The sequence below is a fragment of the Myotis nattereri genome (genome assembly GCF_964212035.1).
Source record: "Myotis nattereri genome assembly, chromosome: 1".
Taxonomy (NCBI): Eukaryota; Metazoa; Chordata; class Mammalia; order Chiroptera; family Vespertilionidae; genus Myotis; species Myotis nattereri.
Window position 1 is genome coordinate 45,284,977 of NC_138075.1, and position 22,457 is coordinate 45,307,433.

At 50.0% G+C, this 22,457-nt stretch overlaps 1 protein-coding gene across 2 annotated transcripts in view; it reads right to left on the minus strand.

Moving 5' to 3' along the window:
- Nucleotides 1-667: 667 nt before the first annotated feature.
- The window catches only part of SMAD6 (SMAD family member 6), a 79,044-nt gene continuing 57,254 nt past the window's right edge, over nucleotides 668-22,457 (minus strand). For both annotated transcript variants that reach the window (XM_081089337.1, XM_081089336.1), the window contains one exon: nucleotides 668-1,631. In XM_081089337.1, the coding sequence (XP_080945463.1) occupies nucleotides 1,090-1,631 (542 nt within the window). In that variant the 3' untranslated portion in view covers nucleotides 668-1,089. The remainder of the gene's footprint in view (nucleotides 1,632-22,457) is intronic.

The window sequence follows — 22,457 nt, forward strand, 5'->3', positions numbered from 1 at the left end:
AACGGATGTAATATGGCTCTGGTCCTATAGTGAAATGCAACTTCTAACCTAGATCTGCCTCATGAGTGAGCCACTGACCCTTCCAGAACCTCAATTCTTCCCTGTTAGAGTAAAAAACCACCTGCCTTTGCGAAACTCATGAATGTAGCCCCAGACGGGCCGATGCTGAGCTACTCGGAGTGGGCGGGAGGGCGGCCTGGGGAGGCCCTAAGAGGAGCGTCACCCTGGGTTCTGCGTGGTGGTAGGTGAGCCTACAGCCCACCGCCTGCTTTTCCCCGAGTGAGATGTCGTGTTTTCTTCTAGCTTGTGCATGGCTCAGAGACAGGAGGCGTGGGCCTGAGTCTCCACCATCCGACTGGAAGTTCCTCTAGGCCAGAGCAGGAGCCTCCATCATCAGTCTGGGATGGGGCCCAAATACTCTCCCCTTTCCCTCCTCCTCCCATCCTGTGGACACACCACAGCCATGGGTAAGAAGGAACAGCAGAACTCCTGTGGTCTTAAGAGTAAACATGCCCTTCCTCCCTTTTTAGCTTATTCCCTCTACTCTTTATCTGGTAAAGGGATAAGTCAAACTTCAGGATATCTGATGGGTCAGAAACCCACTAATACCATGCATGTCCCTCTTTCTTAAAAAGAAGACAGTTAAAAAAAAAAAAAAAACCTAGAATGCGAATGCTTTATTATCAATGAGTGACTGGTTTAGCATTTTGTCTGGGCATTAATATTTCAAAAACCATACACCAAACCCAGGCTTTTCCACCTAGCTCTGCTGTATCATTTTCTTAAAAAAAAAAAAAAAAAAAAAGGAGAGGGAGGAGGGAAAGAAAGAAAATATATCTGTATTGAAAGAATTATAAGCCAAAGTGCGTCTTTCTTGTTTTGTCCATATACACACATTGCACCATACATAAATAATTACATTGTAAAAATGACTCCATAATTACAAGTATAATATATATTTCCATATAATATATAAAACTTTATATTAAATCTAGGTAGATGATATTTGGGGGGTTTCGTCCGTGGGGCTGTGTCTCTGGCACTGGCCCGCCTGGCGGTGGGCAGGTCGGCCGGGCCTCGCGGCTGCCGCTATCTGTGGTTGTTGAGCAGGATCTCCAGCCAGCAGGGGCAGGAGGTGATGAACTGCCGGGAGTAGCAGGGCCCCCAGCCCTTGGCGAAGCTGATGCGGACGCTGTTGGGGTCGTAGGGGCCGTCGGCGGCGTCGGGCTCGGGCCCGTGTTGGAGCAGGCCCGAGCGCTCGAAGTCGAACACCTTGATGGAATAGCCCGGTGGCACCTTGCGCACGACGAGGGCGCGGCCGCCGGGCGCGTCCAGCGTCGGGGAGTTGACGAAGATGGGGTGCTCGCCGCGGTTGTAGGCCCACACGCCGTCAGGCTCCTTGCTGAGCAGGATGCCGAAGCCGATCTTGCTGCGCGTCCGCCGCACCGACTCGCTGCGCTGATCCAGGTTGAGCTGGCCCAGGCAGAAGCCGCTGCCCTGAGGTAGGTCGTAGAAGATGCTGACGGCCTGGTCGTACACCGCGTAGAGGCGGCCCACGCGCGTTCGGTGCTCCCAGTATGCCACGCTGCACCAGTGGCTCGGCTTGGTGGCATCTGGAGACATGCTGGCGTCTGCGGGGCAAGCACAGGGCACAGGATGTTAGCGACTCAGGCTGGGGAAGCGGGTGGCCGAGGGGAGCAGCACTCCTGCCTGGACGCTGGGGGATGGGTGGTGTCTCTAGCAGTCAACACAGATGTCAGCAAATACAGTGGGGCCTTGACTTACAAGTTTAATTCGTTTGGTGACCGAGCTCGTAACTCAAATGACTCATATGTCAAATCATTAAAGTGAACGAGGGAGACACGTGATGCTGGGCTGATGTTGTGGTGTTCACTGTGACGTTCGCTGCGCCAACTAGCGGTGGGGTATCTGAAGCTGGCTCGTAACCCGAATTTTAGCTCGGAACTCAAAGCAAAAAATCGGCCGAGAGACGGCTCATATCTCGAAAAACTCGTTAGTCGGGACACTCGTAAGTCAAGGCCCCACTGTACTGTGTGCCAGGCTGTCCTCAGGAAATTTAACACACAGGAGGGCACCCCCCCCCCCCCCACACACACACACTCACTCACTCACTCACAGAGTAAAAACAGAGGTCATAAATGTACAGAGAAGGCAAGGCACCTACTGTGTGCTAGGTGTTGTGGAAACACAAACATGAACCACACCCAACTCCTGGCCGTAATATTTCTCAAGCTGGCAAGAGCTGGAAAAACACCCATGCACCCAAAGGAGGCGTGGACCTTGAGCGCCTGCAGGGTGCACCTGGCCTCACCGAGTCCTCCAATCACTCTATGAGGAGGCCATCTTCTCCTTTACAGAAGGACCCAAGACTGCAGGCACCAGCAGCCTGCTCTCGGCCACACAGGGAGTGAGTGGCATGGCCAGGATTTGAACCTAGTCAGTCCAAGCCTCCGCCTGAACAGAGCAGGGTTAAGTATTAGAGGGCATAGTCACCAATCAGGGGACTCAGGCAGAGGAGGTAAGTGGGGGGAGGGGGGGAGTTGGCCCCCAGGGTCCCTTCTAGCCCAGAATGGGAACTGCCCGACTGCTCCCAGCCTGGCCCTTGGGCAGTGTGCCCAGTTCCCCCAGTGCCCGCTGCACCCTGCCACTCGAGTTGGCTCTCTGGCAGAAAGTGCAGGTTGTCACCAGGACCGCAGCATCTCTGAGAAAGGGAAGGTGAAGGTCTCTAAAATGCTAGAGAAAGTCACTCCTCAAGGGCTTCGGAGTCTGCCAGCTCTCACGGTTGTGTGCTGTGTCTCTCTGGGCCTCCGTTTCCCCACAGACAAAAAGGGGTGCCCTGGAGGGTGACTGGCATCCTTTCTCCCTCCAGCCTGGGGCATCCCCGTGTGTCCAGGTGAATTTAAGTTTTCTGAGACCAGACCCCGCGCGCGCACACACACACACACACACACACACACACACACACACACACGCTGGAGTCTGTCTTGAAGTGCAGCCCATGCTCGCTGTTCTCGTGTGGGCAGCTGTTCAGAGTCAGAAGCCCTTTAATGTCTGCTCTTTCCCTGGAGCTCACAGCTCTGAGGAGCCGTGGGCACCCACGACTGCCCAGTCTGGTGACATGTTCCCACCCGGGCCCTGCTGGGGCGTCTGCCCAGAGGGAGAATTCTGCTGGAGGCCTGATGAGAACACAGCAAAGGCGCCTATTCTCCAAGAGAAACTGATTAAAGTCCAACTAAACCTGAGAGAAAAAAACCCTGCTAACAACTTCACTGAGGAGCCTGCGTATGGTCAGCTCTGACCGTCAGCTCAGCCTTACCCACAAGCCCCAGAGCAGCAGGGCAACAGGCCCCCTGACACCTCCTCCTATGTGCTAGGATGCCCGCCTGGCTACCTGGCAGGAAACTGTCTGCCTGAGGGGCCTCCCATAACCCGCCAGCTCTGCTGTGGCCTTGGGCTGGGCACGCCCCTCATTCTATGAGTGGCTTCAGGTCCCAGCCATAGGTCCCTAGGACAGCTCCTGAGGAGGCATCATTTGACCTCACATCCTCCTGGTTCCAGCTGACTGTCATGTGGGGAACGGAGAGGCCCTGCTCCCTGCCCTCACTGACCTGCCCCTTAGCCGGTGGACAGAGACCACTCTATCCCATGGTGAATGACCAAGCTGTGGGCACTGGGTCAGTCCCAGCAGGTGGGCAGCCTGTGCCCCTCTCCAACCACCCACCCACCCACCCACCTGGCACTGGTTGGGAGTTCCCAAGCACCATCCCAGCCTGGCCATCAGATTCCAGCACTAACCTTCTCACCAAGCAAAGAGAGTTAGCATAGTGCTCTCAGCAGAGAGAGGTGAAGAAGCAAAGAAGCTCTGCCTGGAGGGCTCTGGGCAATAGGAACTCCCGAGTGCCTTCCATGAGCTGGGTGCCTTCTGCACAACAGCCCTGGTTCACCTCTGTTATCACCCCATTTCACAGGTACAGAAACTGAGGCCCAGGGAGGTGCCCTAACAGCTCGAGGGCACACACAGCATCAGTTCCAGGCCATACTCCAGAAGGGAGTGCTTCTCCATACTCTGGGCAGACTCCCCCCTAAAACCCATGCACACTGAACAAGTCCCTCCCTTTCCCTAAGCCTCAGTCTCCCTATCTGTAACCATGACTATTCTCATGGTCTCTGTGTCCTAGAGGTGCTTACCCACAAGCCTATGAGTCACTCCCCTCTAACCCCCAAACAAAGGTCCTTCACTCCCCAAGGACTCACTGCAATCCCCCTTTCACAGATAAGGCGCAGAAAAAGCCACCTCTGCCCCCAGGTGTAGCTGCTCCACTGTACCAGAGAAAGAAACAGGTTCACAGTCAGAGTGTGGGGAGTGAGGGTGAGGATAATGGGACTGGGGTCGGGGTGGGGTTCCTCTCTCCCATCTCCCATAAGGCTTTCAATCCAAGGCCAGATGGGACTTCCTGTCCCCTCCTCCCACCAGCCAAGCCAAATGCCCCCTGATCATCTGCACCCTCTCCCTTCCCAATCAAGACCTGTGTCCCTGGCTTTACCCCAGAGCCCCTCACGGGGATGGTGAAATGTGCTTGGGGACAAACCTCACGGAGCTGCCCCTAGGGCCCAGCCTGCCCCTGCCCCAGCTCTCAGGCTCAGGGACACTGCCGGGGCCAGGTCTCGCCTCCTGCAGACTCTTTGGCTGAGCAGACTAGGTGACACCTCATCAGGCTTGGGCTCCTGGCCAAATCTTCCAAATTCCAGAAAATGGACGAGGCCTCAGAAAAGCCCTCCCTGACCCCTCCCTCCTGTGCAATTACAGGCTCAGCCCCTCCCTTGGCCTGAGCAGGTGTCACTGCCCCTGGCTAGGCTAGACTCTCAAATGGGAAGGGGTGGGTCTCAGTTCTGTCTGTCCCAAGGCTGCATGTATCCCTACTGTGCTCTCAAAGCCACTAAAAGGGAAAGAAAATACATCTCCAATGTTGGCACACTGTCCTCGCCCCCATCAGAATCCTGCTCAGCAGGTGGGGCCCATGGCCTGGGCCAAAGGGGATGGTGGGCAAGGACTTAAGTTGCAGGTCTGATCTGAGAACAAGCCAACAGGTGAGCCAGCACCATGCTCTGGGGAAATCCCCATCCCCATCCAGCTCTTGGGGGCTCAGGGCTCCAGAGCTTGAGGACCCCGTGACAGCATCTCATCCAGGGAGCCCCAATACTTTGGGCTTTCACAAACCAATACACTGTGTAACAGAGAGGTTGGGAATGTCACAGGGTTACCACTATTTTATTTTGTTATGACATTAAAAATCCCCAAGACCATCTACTATCACTAGCACAAAAAAAGTGTAATTTGCCCGGCCAGCGTGGGGAGGTCACGGTTCGATTCCCAGTCAGGCACATTCCGGGGTTTTGGGCTTGATTCCCAGTGTGGGGTGTGCAGGAGGCAATGGATCAATGATTCTCTCTCATCATTGATTTTCTATCTCCCTCTCCCTTCCTCTCTGAAATCAATAAAAAAATACATTTTTTAAAAAAAGTGTAACTTAACACTAACAAAATTACAGAAGTATAATTTGATACTAAAAAAAATCAGAAAGTTTGAAGTTAATACATTTAGTGATCAGCAATTTTCAACCGATGTGCTACAAGAATTTTTAAAACATGCAATACCTGACTATTTAGTCAGGGGCACTGACCTATTTTCCTTTAGATTGTCAAATAAACAAAATGACAATAGGCAACACAACAATAGCCATTCTGTGTGAATGCCCTGTCTCGAATCATACATATAGGTCATACAATAGAGCTGCATCTTATTGGTCACATTGCATAATAAGGTTGCATCTGATTGGTTAATTCTTGGTACTAGAAAAATCTTTATATAAAAGTATAGACACCTGATTTTTTTAAAAAGTCACTTTGGAGCAAAAAGGGCAGGTAATTACTACTATTATTTTCTTTTGTAAGTCAATCAAAATTATATCTATGGAGGGGAGGGGTGTCAGATTGGCAAAATATGTATGTTTTTGGTGTGCCGCAGTATTTTAGTAATTTATGTGCACCATGAGACGAAAAGGGTTGAAAATCACAGCATTTAGATTATAAGAAATTTTCTTATTTCTTTCATCATGGACCAATGAAAACTTAGTCCTAAAACTAGCCTGTGTGAACCACTGATTGAGTCCAATGTCCTTGTGCCCCAAAGATGGTGCCCCTGGGTGCAGGGCGACTCCCCTGAGGTCATACAGTGGGGTGTGGCAGAACGGGAACCAGAACTTGAAACCCCAGAATTCTAAGCTAACGCTTGCCACCTGATCTAAAGGTTCCAGAACTGCGATAGACCGAATGGAGGCAGACCTAAACTAAGGCTCTCACCACTGACTACATGTGTGGCTGTGGGCAAGCCTCAGTCTCCCCGTTTGGAAACAGGCTTATCCATAACTGAGTGCCTCACTTACACAGTCTACCTTGGGGTTTTCTGGGAACTCCCGGCAGATCAGCTGGGTGCAGAAAGAAGCAGCGGCTGTTACTGGTCCCAGCACTGGGCTGACTCTCCAGAGGCCTGGGATCCCCAGGGTGTTGGGAGTCACGGCCCACCCACAGTCACCACCATGGGAGGCTACAATAGGACCGGGGACAGCAATGCCCTTTGCAAACTGTTAAGGTTTAGCTCCCAGCCTGGGTATTCAGAAGCAAAATAATGAAGAATGAAGCAATGCAACTAAATGTCTAGAACAAAGGTGAGTAGTGCTGTGGCACTATTTCACTGCACACACATGTACATACGTACATGTGTATATTCATATCTCCTGCAGTGTCTGACAGAAGGTGGCACGCTGTCTTTGAGAGGGCTGGCGCCCCCAAACTGATGCAAAGCCCTATTCCATCCACCACACCACACCTCCCATCTGCAGCCTGAGCTGCCACTCGGGGTGCAGGGGGACAGCCTCTTGCAGATCTTTTTCTCCTCATGGCTCCACGGCTGTGGTCTAGCCATCAGCCTAATTAGGAACCGGCTCCTTAATTGCAAATAAATGCTGGGGAGTCAGACCCGAGTGAACAACATCAAAGATGACCGAGCTCTGACCGAAACTCCTGCTCACTACCCCTGCTCGGGGCCTGGCCTAATTCCCAGCCAGACTCTGGGTCCTGGCTGGGACGGTTCCTGGGGGAGGAGGGGAGGAGAGGCGCAGTCTGGTGCTGATCTGCCAGGAGTCCTAAGTCAGTTGTCCTGCCTCCTGGCTCTCATCAGGAAGGTGACCTCCTTCTCCTGGCCTCAGTCTGCCCACCGAAACAATCAGCCCTAAATTTCTGTGATTTAGTGAATGTTCACAGCAACTCTACTCATAATCACCCAATCTTGGAAAACTGCCCAGATGTCCAACAGAAGAATGGATGCTACAGACTGAATATTTATGTCCCCTTCAAATTCACATGTTGAAATCCTAACCCCCCAGTGTGATGGCACTTGGAAAGGTGGGGCCTTTGGGAGGTCATGAGGGTCATGAATGGGATGCGTGCCCTTATAGAAGACATACCAGAGCTCTCTAACCCTTCCAGAATGTGCGGAGCAACAAGAAGAAGCCATCTATGACCTAGAAATGGGCCCCTACTATATACACCAAATCTGCCAGCACCTTGACCTTGGACTTCCTAGCCTCCAGAATTGTGAGAAATAAATGTGTTACTTAAGCCACGCAGTGTATGGTATTTTGTTATAGCAGCCCAAATGGACTAAGATAATGAACAAAGATAAAGTACATCCCTGGCATAAAAACAGACACAGAGCTCAATGAAACAAAATAGAGCCCAGAAATAAACCCAGGCCTATATAGTATATGGTCAATTAATATATGACCAAGGAGGCAAGAACATATCATGGGGTAAGGACAGTCTATTCAATCAATGGTGTTAGGAAAATTGGACAGATACTTGCAAAACAAACAAACTAGACACCTTCTTACACCATATACAGGAATAAACTCAAAATGGATTAAAGACTTAAATGTACCACTCGAAACTATAAAATGCCTAAAAGAAAACATAGGTAGTAAAATCGCTAACATTTCTCTTGGCAATATTTTTTCTGATATTATCTCCTCAGGCAAGGGAAACAAAGGAAAAAATAAGCAAATAGACTACATCAAATTAAAAAGTTTTTGCACAGCAAAGGAAACCATCAACACGAAAAGATAGTCTACTGAACGGAAGAACATATTTGCCAATGAAACATCTGATAAGGGGTTAATATCCCAAAAAAACAAAAACAAATGAACAAAAAGGACCAATCCAATTAAAAAACAGGCAGAGGACCTGAATAGACACTACTCCAAAGAGGACATACAGACGGACAATAGATGTAAGAAGATACTCAATGTCACTTATCACCAGAGAAATGCAAATTAAAACCACAATGAGATATCACCTCACACCTGTCAGAATGGCTATCATCAATAAATCAACAAACAACAAGCGTTGGTGAGGATGTGGAGAAAAGGGAACCACTGTGCACTGCTGGTGGGTGCAGCCACTGTGGAAAACAGTATGGAGTTTCCTCAAAAAAAATTAAATATGGAACTGCCCAGCATTTCCACTTCTGGATATAGATCCGAAGAAACCTGAAACACCAAAAGAATATATGCACCCCTATGTTCACTGCAGCATTATTTATAATAGCCAAGATATGTAAACAACCCAATCAATAGACAAGTGGATGAAAAAGTTGTGGTATATATATACAATGCAGTATTGGTCATAAAAAAGAATGAAATTTGCCTTGCCAGTGGTTGAGCGTTGTTCTGTGCACAGAAGGAAAGGATGCCGGTCGATTCCTGGACAGGGCACATACCTAAATTGCGGGTTCAATCCCTGACTGGGGCACATACAAAAGGCACCAATTGATTCTCTCTCACATCGATGTTTCTCTCCCTCCCTCCCTTCCTCTCTCTAAGCATGTCTTCGAGTGAGGATTAAAAAACATAAATAAATCTTACCATCTGCGACAGCATGAATGGACCTAGAGGGTATTATGCTAAGTGAAATGAATCAGACAGAGAAAGACAAATGCCATATGACTTCACTTATATGTGGAATCTAAAGAACAAAATAACGAATACAATAGAAACAAACTCATAGATACAGAGACCAGACTGATGGTTATCAGAGGGGAGTGGGGCTGGGGGGCTGGGTAAAAGTAAATGGATTAAGAAGTACAAACTGGTATTTACAAAACAGTCACGGGGATGTAAAGTACAGCATAGAGAATATAGTCAATAATACTGTAATAACTATGTATGTGCCAGGTGGTACATCAGGGGACCCCTCTGTAAAGTATGACTGTCTAACCCAGTGGTCGGCAAACTCATTAGTCAACAGAGCCAAATATCAACAGTACGACGATTGAAATTTCTTTTGAGAGCCAAATGTTTTAAACTTAAACTATATAGGTAGGTACATTGTTATTAACTTAATTAGGGTACTCCTAAGGCTTAGGAAGAGCCACACTCAAGGGGCCAAAGAGCCGCATGTGGCTCGCGAGCCGCAGTTTGCCGACCATGGGTCTAACCACTATGCTGTACACCTGAAACTAATACAAAATAATATTGAATATAAACTGTAATTGCAAAAAAAGAGTTAAAAAGAAAACAAAACAGTAAAATAAACACACACACACACACACACACACAAAGAACAAGGTACATCCATACAATAGGATGTGACTTACCAATAAAAAGGAACTACTGAAACATAACAACGCATATCAGAAGCCCGAGTTGCCAACAGCCCACAGAAGTGCTATTTGTTTCTACTTATATAAAATTCTCAGATAGACAAAACTAACCTATAGTGATAGAAATCAGTACAGGGATTACCTCTGTGGAGTAGGGATGATTGGGAAGGAGCATGAGTGGGTGGGGTGATGGAAATGTTTGATATCCTGATTGGTACAATGGGAACTCAGGTATACACATTGTAAAAAATCATGACCTATACAACTAAGAGCTGTGGATTTCATTGCAGGTATGAGGCCATGAAAGAATTAAAATTAAAAAAGTAAAAATGTTCTGCCCAGGCCAGCTCTAGCTGTGGAGTAGCTCGGCAGGGCTCTGTGGTTGCCCGGGGGACAGCCCTGTGTTTCCAGACCGGGCAGGGGTGGCCCGGCTTCCTGGTGATGCCCACATTCCTGCCACCAGAGGGAGGTGGATGGCTGCGGTGGGCTGGAGGAGACGGGCTCACAATAGGCCCGCTCCCCTAAACTGGAGCCAGCCCCTCCAATGGTTGGCATTCCTTCCTCTTGGCCGCTCTGCCCAGGGAGGGTGCTTTGAGCACAACATGTAATTTTGTGGGGGTGCTGAGGCACCAAGGGGGCTAAGTGCAGTCTGGGGGAGGCGGGGAGAGCTGAAATCCCAAGAAAAGCCTTTAGCTTCTTCGAATCAGCAGTTTTCTGTCAAAACAAAGGGCAGGAACGTTCCTGTGTGCTCCCCCGTGGGCTGCACGCTCCAAAAGCTTGAGCACACGCGATGCAGCTTGTTTTCCTCTTGATTCCCCCCTTCCATTTGGCCAGACCGCCTTGGCCTCCGCCATCCTGTGAAGGGAACCTAAGACGTGCCGAGATTGTTTCTGATCCCTCAGACTCTCAGGGAGCTAGACATAAAGGCTCAGAGTATTTGCAGGAGGCCAGCCAGAGTCCTCTTGGTCTCCAGGGTCCTGGCCGTCCACCTCACCCCATGCTCTTCTATGATCATAGCCTTTGCTGCTGCTTCATACCCCTACTTGGGCCACAGCAGCCTCCCTGCCCCTCTCAGGTCTGGATGGAAAGGGTCGGCCCAGCCACACCTCAATGAGCAGGAAGCAAGGGCAGACAGACCCAGACCCCACTGAGAGCTGGGAAGGGAGCTTCAGAGACAGAAGCTCAAACAGGTTAAGTGACTTGCCCTGGATCATCCAGCAAGTTGGTGGCAGAGCTGGAGAGAAACCCAGGGCTGGCTTTTCCAATCCCCTTTTCACAAGCCAGGCCGGGGCCTCCAGTCCCCCTGGAAAACGCCTTTCTTCTGTCCCATGTCATGCCTGTGGCTTCAAGTTCCAGTCCAACCGGCAGCTTTTTCATCCATGGCTCCTAGGCCTGGGAATAATTACGTGGCCCTGCATCTGGTTAACCTAACACCCCTTTAAAAGCCTTGTTTGCCCATTAGATAAGTAGTTTTTGTTATCAAACTGAAGGGGGAAAAAAGAATTTCTACTTAACCTTCCTTTGTCATTTTAAGCTGCAGAAAGGGCTTCAGGTTTTGCAGTGAGTCCAAAGATGCAGCATTAATTAAAGGCTCTTTTTTTCTTTGTTAAGGGAGGGGGCGATCAGCCCTTTATTCACTGAGCTCGGGCAGTAAAAGCAGAGAAGGAATGTACACAGGCCCCATTAATGGTCAACAGCTTAGACCAAGGCTCTCTGCTGAACTCTTTCCAAAAGCAGGGCCCAGCTGACAGGAGTTTCCTCTTACTCGCTCCCACCCCCCACCCCCCACCTCAGAGCCAGCACCTTTGGCTCCTAGAGGAAGCCAGGCTTCCAAGAGGAAGTTCCTAATCGCTCATTACATCACGGGCGGTCTGGCCACCACTGCCGCCTACACAGGGTCCACCTTGGGGGCTCTTTCAGCCGCTGGTCACCTGAGGCCAAGGACTGTGCTTACCGGACAGTCAACCAGCCGCAGATTTGCTGGTGGCGGGGTTTACCCCCAAGACAGAGAGTAAACAGAAATGCAAAAGGAGAATGTCAGTGAGCAGAGGAGGAAGGCCAAAAATGGGACAGTCCATGTGGCCAAAATTCATTGCAAATGCAAAAACTGAGGCCCAAAGAGCTCAAGTGATTTCCCAAGGTCACAGCAGAAATTAGCCACATGCCTAGGACTGTCGGTTATCTCCTGCACAGGCTGGATTAATGTGGGCCCAGGAGCCAAACTGCCTGCATATAAAGCTCAGCTCTGCCACTCACCAGCTGTGAAATCTTGGGCAAGTGACTTCACCCCTGGGGCCTCAGTGTCCTAATCTGTAAAATGGGGATGCAATCAGTGCTTACTTCAAGTGTGTCTAATAATGCCTGGTTCAAAAAAAGCACTTCATAAGTAATAGCTACTATTATTTCACTAATATTATTACCACTGTACACCTACCTCTATATATTATTTGTGTAAATTATTTACTAGATTGATTCAGCTGGCATAGTTTCATAAGGGTATTCATATTAGGTAATAATACCTGCAAAGATAAGATGTACCAATGGAGTTGAGAACCAAGGGGAAATCATAACAGTAGTAGTGGTGGTGATAATAAAAACAACCAGCCAATAATAATAATAATAATAATGTCCGCTGACATTTAATAAACCTTTACCAAATACCAGGCAGAGTATGAAGCACTTTAAATGTACCATTGCGACATACTATTCATTTTCTCAGTCATTTCCCATTTTAAGATGAAGGAGCTAAGGCCCGAACATTCCACGTCCACAGTCCTCAGCTAGGAAGTTGCAAAGCTGGGATTTGAACTCATGTCTGTCTAGGCTTAGAGACAAGGGACTGTGCATTACTCCTATTGGGTGCAACCTGTGGTCTACAAAACCCCAGAGGACTGCAAGGGCAAGAGCATAGGGACTGTGCTATAATAACGTAGCTATGTCCACTCTACGCCGGCACATGGAGGCTCCATAAAGACCGGACAATAAAAGGGATCCTTGGGTGTGGCCACTGCCCCACACTCACTACCCACCTTCCCGTGAGGGCAGTGGGGTTTTCAAATAGCATGCCTTGTCACAACTGTCTATGGCCTCTATGCAGCCCTGCAAACACATACACTTTTTTGGTTTTTCAGTTTCTCCTATACACTCCATGCTCCCATCACCCCTCCAAACACAAGCAGCATTCAAACAGATCCTGTGCTACAATAAAGAACGAAGATCTTGAGAAAGGGCAGCTAATCCTGGCTGAGTCACTGGAGGGTGGAGGTTGCTGGGTGTCCTGTGCTCTTCATCAGTTCTCCCTCCCGAACTCCCCAAGCCCATTCTGACAGACCCCAGTGCAGCATGGGAGTCCGCCTACTGGCTGACGCTGAGCCCACCCTGTCCCCTTTTGTGCTGCCTCATCGGCCCCATGTCTCCAGCGGAACAAAGTGGCAGCCTGGCCGAGGTGGTAAGGTTTCCATTTTTTTATCTCGTGCCGTATTCAAACAAATCCTGAAAAGATGGACTCATCTTGCAACTTGACATAAAACAAGCATTAGCCCAGGCCCTAAGAGGCAGACCTGTGGGAGGAAAAAACCTGGGGCCCCGCTTTCATCAGCATCCATCTCGCCCTGGAGCCCTGGCAAGACTGTCCCAGCTTCCCTGGGCCCAGGGACCAGTGGCTTTTCTGCCTAGGCCTTGGTGCGTCCTTCTTTTCATTATTTATATATATTTCAGAAAGGGAGCAAGAGAGAGAAACATCAATGATGAGAGAGAATCATTGATCGGCTGTCTCCTGCACACCCCCTACTGGGGATTGAGTCTACAACCTGGGCATGTGCCCTGACTGGGAATGGAATCATGACCTCCTGGTTTATAGGTCAATGCTCAACCACTGAGCCACATCGGCAGGGCTCAGTGCATCCTTCTTAACACTGCAGGCAACTACGGCTTCTGAGAGCCACACTGAGGCTGCCATTAGACTGGCCTCCCCCATCACAGCCGATGGATCGGACTCCACGCCAGAAGCACTGGTGAGGGCAGGAACCGCTCTATCTCTGGCAGGCGGTGGAGGCAGGTGGGAGAATTCTGGTTCCTGTGCGCTGGGAGGGAAGGATGGTGACAAGTGTCTGAGGGAAGAGACTGTGATAAACAGCTTATACAATCAGCCCACATTTTTAGAACCAGTTTCAGCAACAAAAGGCTTCAGTGAACTCTGCTCCCATTCCAAGTCCTCTTCTGTTTTGTCAGAAAGACTCTGTGTTTGTTTGTTTTCCTACCCAGAGACCCTCTGGGCCCAGGGGCTGGGAAAGCCTGGCTTTTCATATTGGGCCTGCAAAGATTTAAAATAAGGATTCGGGAAGCTGATAAAGCTGAGTACCTTGGTCCCCAGGGAAGAAGGGAAGGGGCCCCATCTTCCTGCCTGGGGGTCTGCACTGCTGATGGCTGAATTCCTGAGTTCACACACAAACCAGGCCCCTGGCTGGCCTGGGTTCTGAGCCGAGTCTGGGTTTTCATCTTAGGCTTTAAGTGCCAAAGTTCACTGATTCGATCCAACTTTGACTTCCCTGCTGACTCCAAGACCACAGAGAACACAATCGGCCCTCTGGGGGTTCAGATGGGGACAGCCCAGGCACGAGTCCGAGGGTCCAAGGGGCAGGGATGCAGGTCGGTGGCAGACAGCAGTGTTGTGATTCAAGGAACATTCCTGCCCTGCAGGTTCCCAGAGTTAGGACAATTTGGGGCGCTTCCATTTTTCTTTTATTTCCCGAATACAATTTGAGTTTCATTAGCAAACCTCCTGCCTCAGACTTCTACTTGGACCCAATATAGAGCCATAAAAGCAAAGTACCTCAAAATTGCCCTCAATCATCCCGTCTCAATTCTAAGGGACAGGAACCCCCCACAGTGGTACACAAACATCCCAGTGGATGACCAGGTGAGGCCCCCACAAATCCTTGGCCTTGTCATCTCCTGCTATCAGGGTCCCTTAGCTCTCTGTGCCTTTAACACCCCACTCTGCGTGTACTTGGTCCATCCCACTGTCTCTGGATCTGTAAGGCTCCCCGAGACCAAAGGCAGTAGAGGTTGAACTGGTGCAAATCTTCACAGCTCTGTTCCTACGGGCAGGCGACTGCGTCTCTGTCTCCGAGTGCGGGTCTCTGAGTGCAGAGCGGGGAGTAGAGGGGGAAGTGCAACAAGGCTCTTGGTTTAAAAATCATCCAGAATTTCAATGGTGAAAGCAGAGCATTAAAGGGAGGGGAGGCCCCTCTGAGCACCGGCCTGAGCGAGGCATGTGCTGCCTACCTGCTCAGCAGGCCCTGCTCAGCACTGGCTTCCTCTCACTTCATACCTCACTCAGAGGGGTGGAGGGGATTAGTAAAGGGCCCAGAACAGTAACCAGCACTCAAGGAATATGAGCTTCCTCCCGTTCCCCCGTGTTTTCAGAGCTTACTCCACCGGCAAGACCCCGAAGTCACCTCCCTTGAAAAGCCTTCCCCAGTCCCTGGGTCTGAATCTCCTCTGTGACTGATGCTGTCATCAGGTGGGTGTGTCTCCACCCCACCCACCTGGGAGCAGGCTGGCCTAAGATCAGGCTGCTTTCACCTCTGCCCCCCCTCCCCTGGACCGGTGGCTGTGCCGCCTGACCGGGGTGCTCCTAACAATGGGAAATCATCAGGTTTTCCCTGCGTTTGAAAAAGGCACAGCCGCAGCGCTGTTCCCATTCCACAGGACACCTCTGATGCGCAGAGGCCAGGACACTGAGGCAGGGAGGGAGAAGCAAAAGCCCCTACGTTGCTGGTCCTCATGACGCGGCCTGGCCTATGGAATACGAGATGAGCTCACTATATGCAAGGTTTGTTTCAGCGGCTCAAAAAAACAACCACCAAAATCACCTAAAGCCTACAGTCATCTCATCTGGCAATGGGGGTGGATTTCATTTCTCTGTTTTGCTAAGTCAATCAGGTGAAGGGAACAGAGAGCAAGTCTCTGAATGGAAAAGCCAAAGGAGAGTGTGGGGGGCTGGCTTTCTTGTTTGCAAAGCTCTCAAAAACATGCCTCACCAGCACTAGCTTGTTGTTACTTACCAACAAGACAGTATCATGTGACCTTTGCAAGTCAAAATACACCTGCCTTATTTACATTAAAGATGCACTTCGGGATAAACAACCCCAAATTAAAGTCCCAGAGGTAAAGAAATTCAACTTTAAAATAAACCTTGCTTTAAATCATTTCCTTTAAAATATCCTTTTCTAACACAAAAGTCATAATCCACGCCTCTGCAGTGAATGCAGACTTCTCCACATGGGATTTTCTTCAAGTGAGGGTGGCCTAGATCATTCTTGTGTATTTCTGGAACACACAGGAGTGCTTTAGAATAACCAGAAAGCTAATATTGACTGGAGAGATCATTAAGCCACAATTAAATACTAATATTTGTTGTAAAGAATGCGGTGACATAAAATTTAAATGTTCCATGCAAAAGTGTTGCAAAATGACCCACGGGCTTGGCAGAAGCTCACCCCTGTGACCCCGTCTCCTGTCTGTGGCTATGCTACTGTGCACACTGAAGCAGCTAAAGCTGCTCGGGCCATCCTTGCCCAAGTTCCAGGATGCCTGAAAAGGGATAGCCTGTTTGATCTGGGGAGGGAGGTGCAGAGGAGAAAGGGAGCCAGTCTGCCGGCAAGTCCCTCAGGCTAGCGGAGAGACACAGACCTGAGCCCCATGCCTCAACCCCAAGTCCAATTAGCTCCTTTCCTGACAGGGTTGAAAAGTCACGGGTCTACTTAGAAAGCAGCATACACCTGGTGTGCATGGGCCAGCAAACATCAGAAGAGATTTGCTAAGTAATGATCCTGATTAAAGAGTTGTTGCAGGTGCCCTTTCCAGTCATCCTATGGGAATCCAGCTGCTATTGAGCACCAACTATCCATCTACCCCATCTCATTTAACCCTGAGGACAATCCTAGAAGGCAGACATAATCTTACAAAGGAGGACATGAAGGTGCAGGGAGATTAAGCCCCTGGTCCAAGGACACACAGCCAATTAGGAGGAATTTGAACCCAGAGCAGCCAGACTCCACAGCCACTCTTCCTTCCATTCCTCCTTGCAAAGTGGGCCCGGGTAGGCACTAAACTTCTAGCCTATACCTAGTTACCACAGGCAGTCAGTACAACCCCTCTCCCACGGGTGTGACTCGCGCCTCCTCCACAGAGGCTGGCGCCTGCCATGCTGCCCCCCCTCTTTCCTCCTCCCTTCCCAGCAGGCAAAAATGGCCCAATAGGCCTCCCAGTCTGCATTCCTGGAGCACAGGCCCAAGTTGGGGCCACTAAGGAGGATCCCAAGTAATTCAGCCCATAAATCATGGCCATTGTGAATTTCCCTTTTAGCCACAGGCAAAGTCAAACTTTTCCTTCCCCCACCGTAGTTAACCACTCTTTGTTCACTGTATCTCTCCCAACTCCGCCTGGCTGGGGGCCAGCTCTCAATTATTAATTAATCTGGGAGGCACAGGTTGCATTCCTGGCCACCTAACCACTTCCTCCTCAGTGGGGAACTCACAGGCCAGGCCCTTTCAGTTACATCAAACATCTCACAACATCCCAGCCCTATCTTGTGGCCATAGCTGCAATAAAGGACACTTAAAACCAGTTTAAAATAACAGCAGAAAATCCAAATACCCAGAAGCCTCCTTTCCCAAATCCATCCCGCAGGGCCAATCCAACATGTGTGCCATTATCATCATAAAACCACAACATGCCTGTTTCTGGAAGTCAGTGAAATGGGGATCCATCCCCCTGACCTGCAGGCTGCGTGCTGTGTGTGTGTGTGTGTGTGTGTGTGTGTGTGTGTAGGAAGGGGTACCTGGTACACCCTCCCCTCTGATACTTCTCACTAGCCACAAAGGGAGACACCAAGATTTAAAACAAAGCCAAGAGGCAAATCCAGAGGCCAGACTCTAACTCCATGGCTCACTATCCTCACTGGGTGAAAAAAATGACAGGCAGCTGGGTGAGCAGAGGGCAAGAGAGGCTACAGTTGAGTTCAGGTTATTAAAGTTGTTCAGGTGTCTTCAGGGGTGGTAAGGAAAAGGATGGACGTGTGAGCCCCTCTATGTCTGGGTCAAGTCTTTGGGAGGCCTTTGCATGGACAAACACCCACAAGAAATTTGGGATCAACAGAATGAGGTGACCTGCCATGGTGTGAAAGGTAGCCCCCATCTCACTATCCTAGGACCACACTCATGAACTGAGAACACAATTTTCCTAACATCAGTGCTGAACCCTTGGCTAATGGGGTAATAAGTAGGATCTTTAATTCCTAATCAGAAGTAACGCTAAAAGGTTGATGTCAGTGCCAGCTGGATGAATGTCAAAGGTAAGATATAACCCAGCGTGGGACAAAAATGATAGAAGGAATGTATCAGATCATAAAAAAGGATAAATGTTTGTTATTGGAAATTGCCATCAAGTATTCCCCACCGGTTCCATACACACCCTACCGTACGTAAACCTCACCTGGAGTGTCCACTGAGCCAGTCAAGCCAGGGACTCAAACTCTTAGGGTAATAGTCCAGGAAAGACCTTACACATCTCATGCTTTATCTACCCTGCAACAGGTCTACTTTTGATCTGGTAAGACAAATAACTTGTCCCCCAAGTCTTCATATAACACTGACACTCTTGTTTTTATCTTTTAAATATATTTTTTATTCATGTCAGAGAGGAAGGGAGAGGAAGAGAGAGACAGAAACATCAATGATGTTTCCTGTACACGCCTTACTAGGGATCAAGCCCGCAACCCGGCATGTACCCTGACCGGGAATTGAACCGTTCATAGGTTGACGCTCAACCACTGAGCCACTGGGGCCGGGCAGCACTGAGGCTTTTGGATAAAGCACTCATACTGCCAAGATAAATTATTGTACACATATAATAAAGTACCATTAATTAGGACTCATAAATCCAGACTGTAATAATTCCGAAAGCAGCTGGGTTCAAGTTAAAAAAAAGTTTTGATAAACAAATGCAAAATATAAACAAGGTTCAGGAGAACTGTTTATCCTACTAGCACTGTATAAACAACAGGCAAACCAATTACAAATTGCTCTTATCTGTTCACTACAGCAGATCTCCGAATGACCTCTAACAGTTAGCATCATAGTTTACAGTATTTGAACATCCCAAAACTTGGTTTATTAGACAGTATTCTTCCCAATCACCCACCCAATTCCCCTGAATTGGCGAGGAGTCGCCGAGTTGTCAGGTTCCCTTTTCAGTGTGTCTGGAAAGGAAGCCACCTGGACGGCTGAACCTCTAGTGTCCCCGGGACCTGCAGGCCCTTCGGTGGCTGCCCAGGAGAGACTGGTAGCCCCTGGCTGCTCCAGCACACCACTACGCCACCCAGTTATCTCCATACCCACCTTAAAGAAGCAGCGTTTCCTAGGGCATTTGTCCAGGGCACCCAGCCAACTGGGGCATCTCCAAGAGAGAGGCCCCTCAGGCGTCAACTGCAGTAGATGAACCAAGGACGTTTATGGCCTCCTTGGTGACTTACAAATTAGCCAGGCTCCATGTGTTCTCCCATGGAGAAAGAGACACTTACAACTCCAGGGGGGTCAATAATGCTTTCAGAGAAGCAGGCAAGGTGAGAGGCCCAGAGATAAGCTTGGGGAGTGTGGGGTGACAGGAAGAGGCCCCAGGCAAGTTGGGAAGCCAACCATCAAGCTGAGAGGGTGTGTTGGTCCTGGCCTGTGAGGGACAGACTGCAAGGCCCCAGAGGCGGGCAGTGGGCCAAGCTGGAAATACCGAGGGCTGCTCCAGCTCGAGGAGAAGGCCCTGCCAAGTTGGGGAGGCGGTACTGATGGGGGAATGGCAGGTTCCGGCTGGGCAGGTCCCCAAGGCCACCGAGGCAGGAGCAACCGCCTGAGTCTTTGGGCACGTGGGGGCTGGAGCCATGCCAGGAGACCCAGAGCCGCCAGTCTCCCCGGGGTGCCTCTGTCCTGGCGCTACCCTGAAGCCTGCCAGCACAAGGACCCCTGAGGAAGGCAGAGCCTCTCCAAGTGGCACTGACCTTGGGCAGGAAGTCAGAAGATTATTCACCCTCCACCTTCTAATTCGTGGGCATTTCAGACATCTTCTGGATTAACAAGACCCACTGGGTGACAGAAGCAGCCTCCGAAGAGCTCCCCAGGCTTGTGTCCCTGGGGGAAGACTCATCTTGGGAGGCAGGGAAGCCAGGTGTCCTAGCAGATACTCTTCCTCCCTCCCCTACCAACTCCTTTGGCTTCAAAAATTGTTATCAGGTAAGACCAACAAAAGCACTGAGGCCCGGCTGGCATGGCTCCATGGCTGAGCACTGACCCATTAACCTGGAGGTCAGGGCACATGACCAGGTTGCAGGCTCAATCCCCAGTAGGGGGCAGCTGATCAAAGATTCTCTCTCCTCATTGATGCTTCTCTCTCTCCCTCTCCCTTCCTCTCTGAAATCAATAATAAATACACACACATACACACACATATGTATGTATATGTATATGTGTGTGTATATGTATGTATGTGTGTGTGTGTGTATATATATTTAAAGCACTGGGCTGGGGCTTGCCACATCATGCATCCTGCCACCAGATGGATGTTCTGCCACATACACCACGGGTTTTGTAGTTGACCCACCGTTTGATCAAAAGGATCTTCTCTGTTCATATGGAATCTGAGCATCCACTTGGTTCAATCCTCTCCCTCCTCATGGCTTTTACTATAAAACGGGCACACCGACTCGCTCATTTATAAAGACCCACCAAGAACCTCAGCCTAGCAGGTCATTCACGTCAGAATCTGACCATCTCTACCTTCCCGAAGCGCCCCCTCCTGACTGCTCCGACCCAGCCACAAGAACTGCCCTGCCCAGGCCTTGAACACGTGGAGCTCCACCCTGAAACCCTGGGAGCAAATTCCCTGAGGGGAAAGAGTGGGTAGGATGTTTTCAAGAACCACTCATTGTTGGTTTGGGGTCCAGCCAACGAGTGCCACTGAGATGCGAGAAGAACATTTGCTTAGGAGGCACCTCTCTCATACTCACTAAATGCCTACTGTGTGCTAAGCACCTCCAAAACCAGGGGATGGAAGGTGGAGAGAGAATAATCTTCTGGCCCAGAGGCTGGGCCTGACCCCTTGCTCAAAGTCAGTGCCACTTGGAGGGGCTCTATCTTCCTCAGGGGTCCTTAGGCTGGCTGGCTTCAGGGTAGTGCCAGGACAGAGGCACCCCGGGGAGACTGGCGGCTCTGGGTCTCTCTGGCATGGCTCCAGCCCCCATGTGCCCATAGTCTTCCTGGAGGAATTTAATCCTGTGGAGAGGGACGTGCCGGAGGCTGAAGTCAACAGAAACGAACAGAGATGGCAAAGGAAATCAGATAATCTTGTTTTTTTAAACACCATTCCTTCTGGTCAGTTCCAAATTATTTGGTGGGCCATACACATATATTTTCTCCCCCAAACCAAAACTGCCCTCCCTGAGATTTCCAGTCTGAGAGGAAGAAAAGAAACAGCAGAAATGCTCTTTGTAGCTGGCCGATAGGCAGTGGGCACTAGCCTGGGCCTGTAGCGAACTGCAAGCCTGTGGAAAGCCCGCTCCCGGTGAGTTCTGAGGGTCATTTCCCTGCTCCCGTTCAAAACGGACTCTGTCACCTGGGGAATCCACCCCCACCCAGTGGGTCATGTGAATATCTTAGAGTTGAGGGTGAGGGAGGCATGCCACTCTTGGATGGGTGGAAACTAAAAATTATAGGGTGTTGTGGAACATACTAACAGCAACATCATGTTTATTTCCAAAAGAAGCTTAGGGGAATCTAGAGGATTCTTGGGGACTTGCTAAATGTCAGAGCTAGAGATCATTCAGCCCAACCTCCTTCCCTTTGCAGAAAGGGAAACGAAGGCTCAGGGAGCAGAAATCACTTGCCAAGAGCCAGGGCCAGGCCACACAACGAGGGCTCCTATCTCTTGAGGAATGACTTGGTCCTTGATACCACTGGGCTCAAGGAATAAATAATGCTGATGAGTCTGACCCACACGAATTATTTCTGCAAAAGGGCCTGTTTGTTGGTTCTTGTGGGTAGCAGGGAGAGAGTCCTTCCTCCGTCGCTGTCGGAACAACTCCCCGCCTCTGCCTGAGAAGTGACCCGCCCCAGCTGGCCAGCACCACCACAGACTCTCAGGCAAAGGATGTGCGTTGCAAAAATGGGGCAAAGTTTCCTATTCTGAAGATAACATTGTAAGACACAGGAAGTCTGCAAGCAGAGCCTGCATTTCCAGAAGGTCTCTGCACACCCATTCGCAACCACTTCCATTGTACAGGGTTTCTAGAGATCCGAGGCTGGGGGTGGGGAGGGAGAGGCGGGGACAATGCTGGGAAGGGGCAGCCCAGGTGAGAGTCCAGAGAGGACTGCCCAGTTCCCCAGACTCACTGGGCCTCCCCCAGGCTGGGCTTCTTTAACAGAAAGAGAAAAGGGTTAAAGAGCCAGTGATTCCCATACTTTAGGTCCTTGAGTCCAGATTCCCAGGCCCCACCCCTGGAGATTCTGATTCATGATCCTGGGTGGAGCCCAGGAATCTCTGTTTTTAACAAGATTTAAGAGGCCCCCTTTCTGGCTCTGATATGTCACCATCCCACAAGTGGAGGGTTCAACAGCCTGGCATGTTAGCAAGAGAGTTGGCTTCCTCGAGGGAGGAATGACAGGGGCAGGAA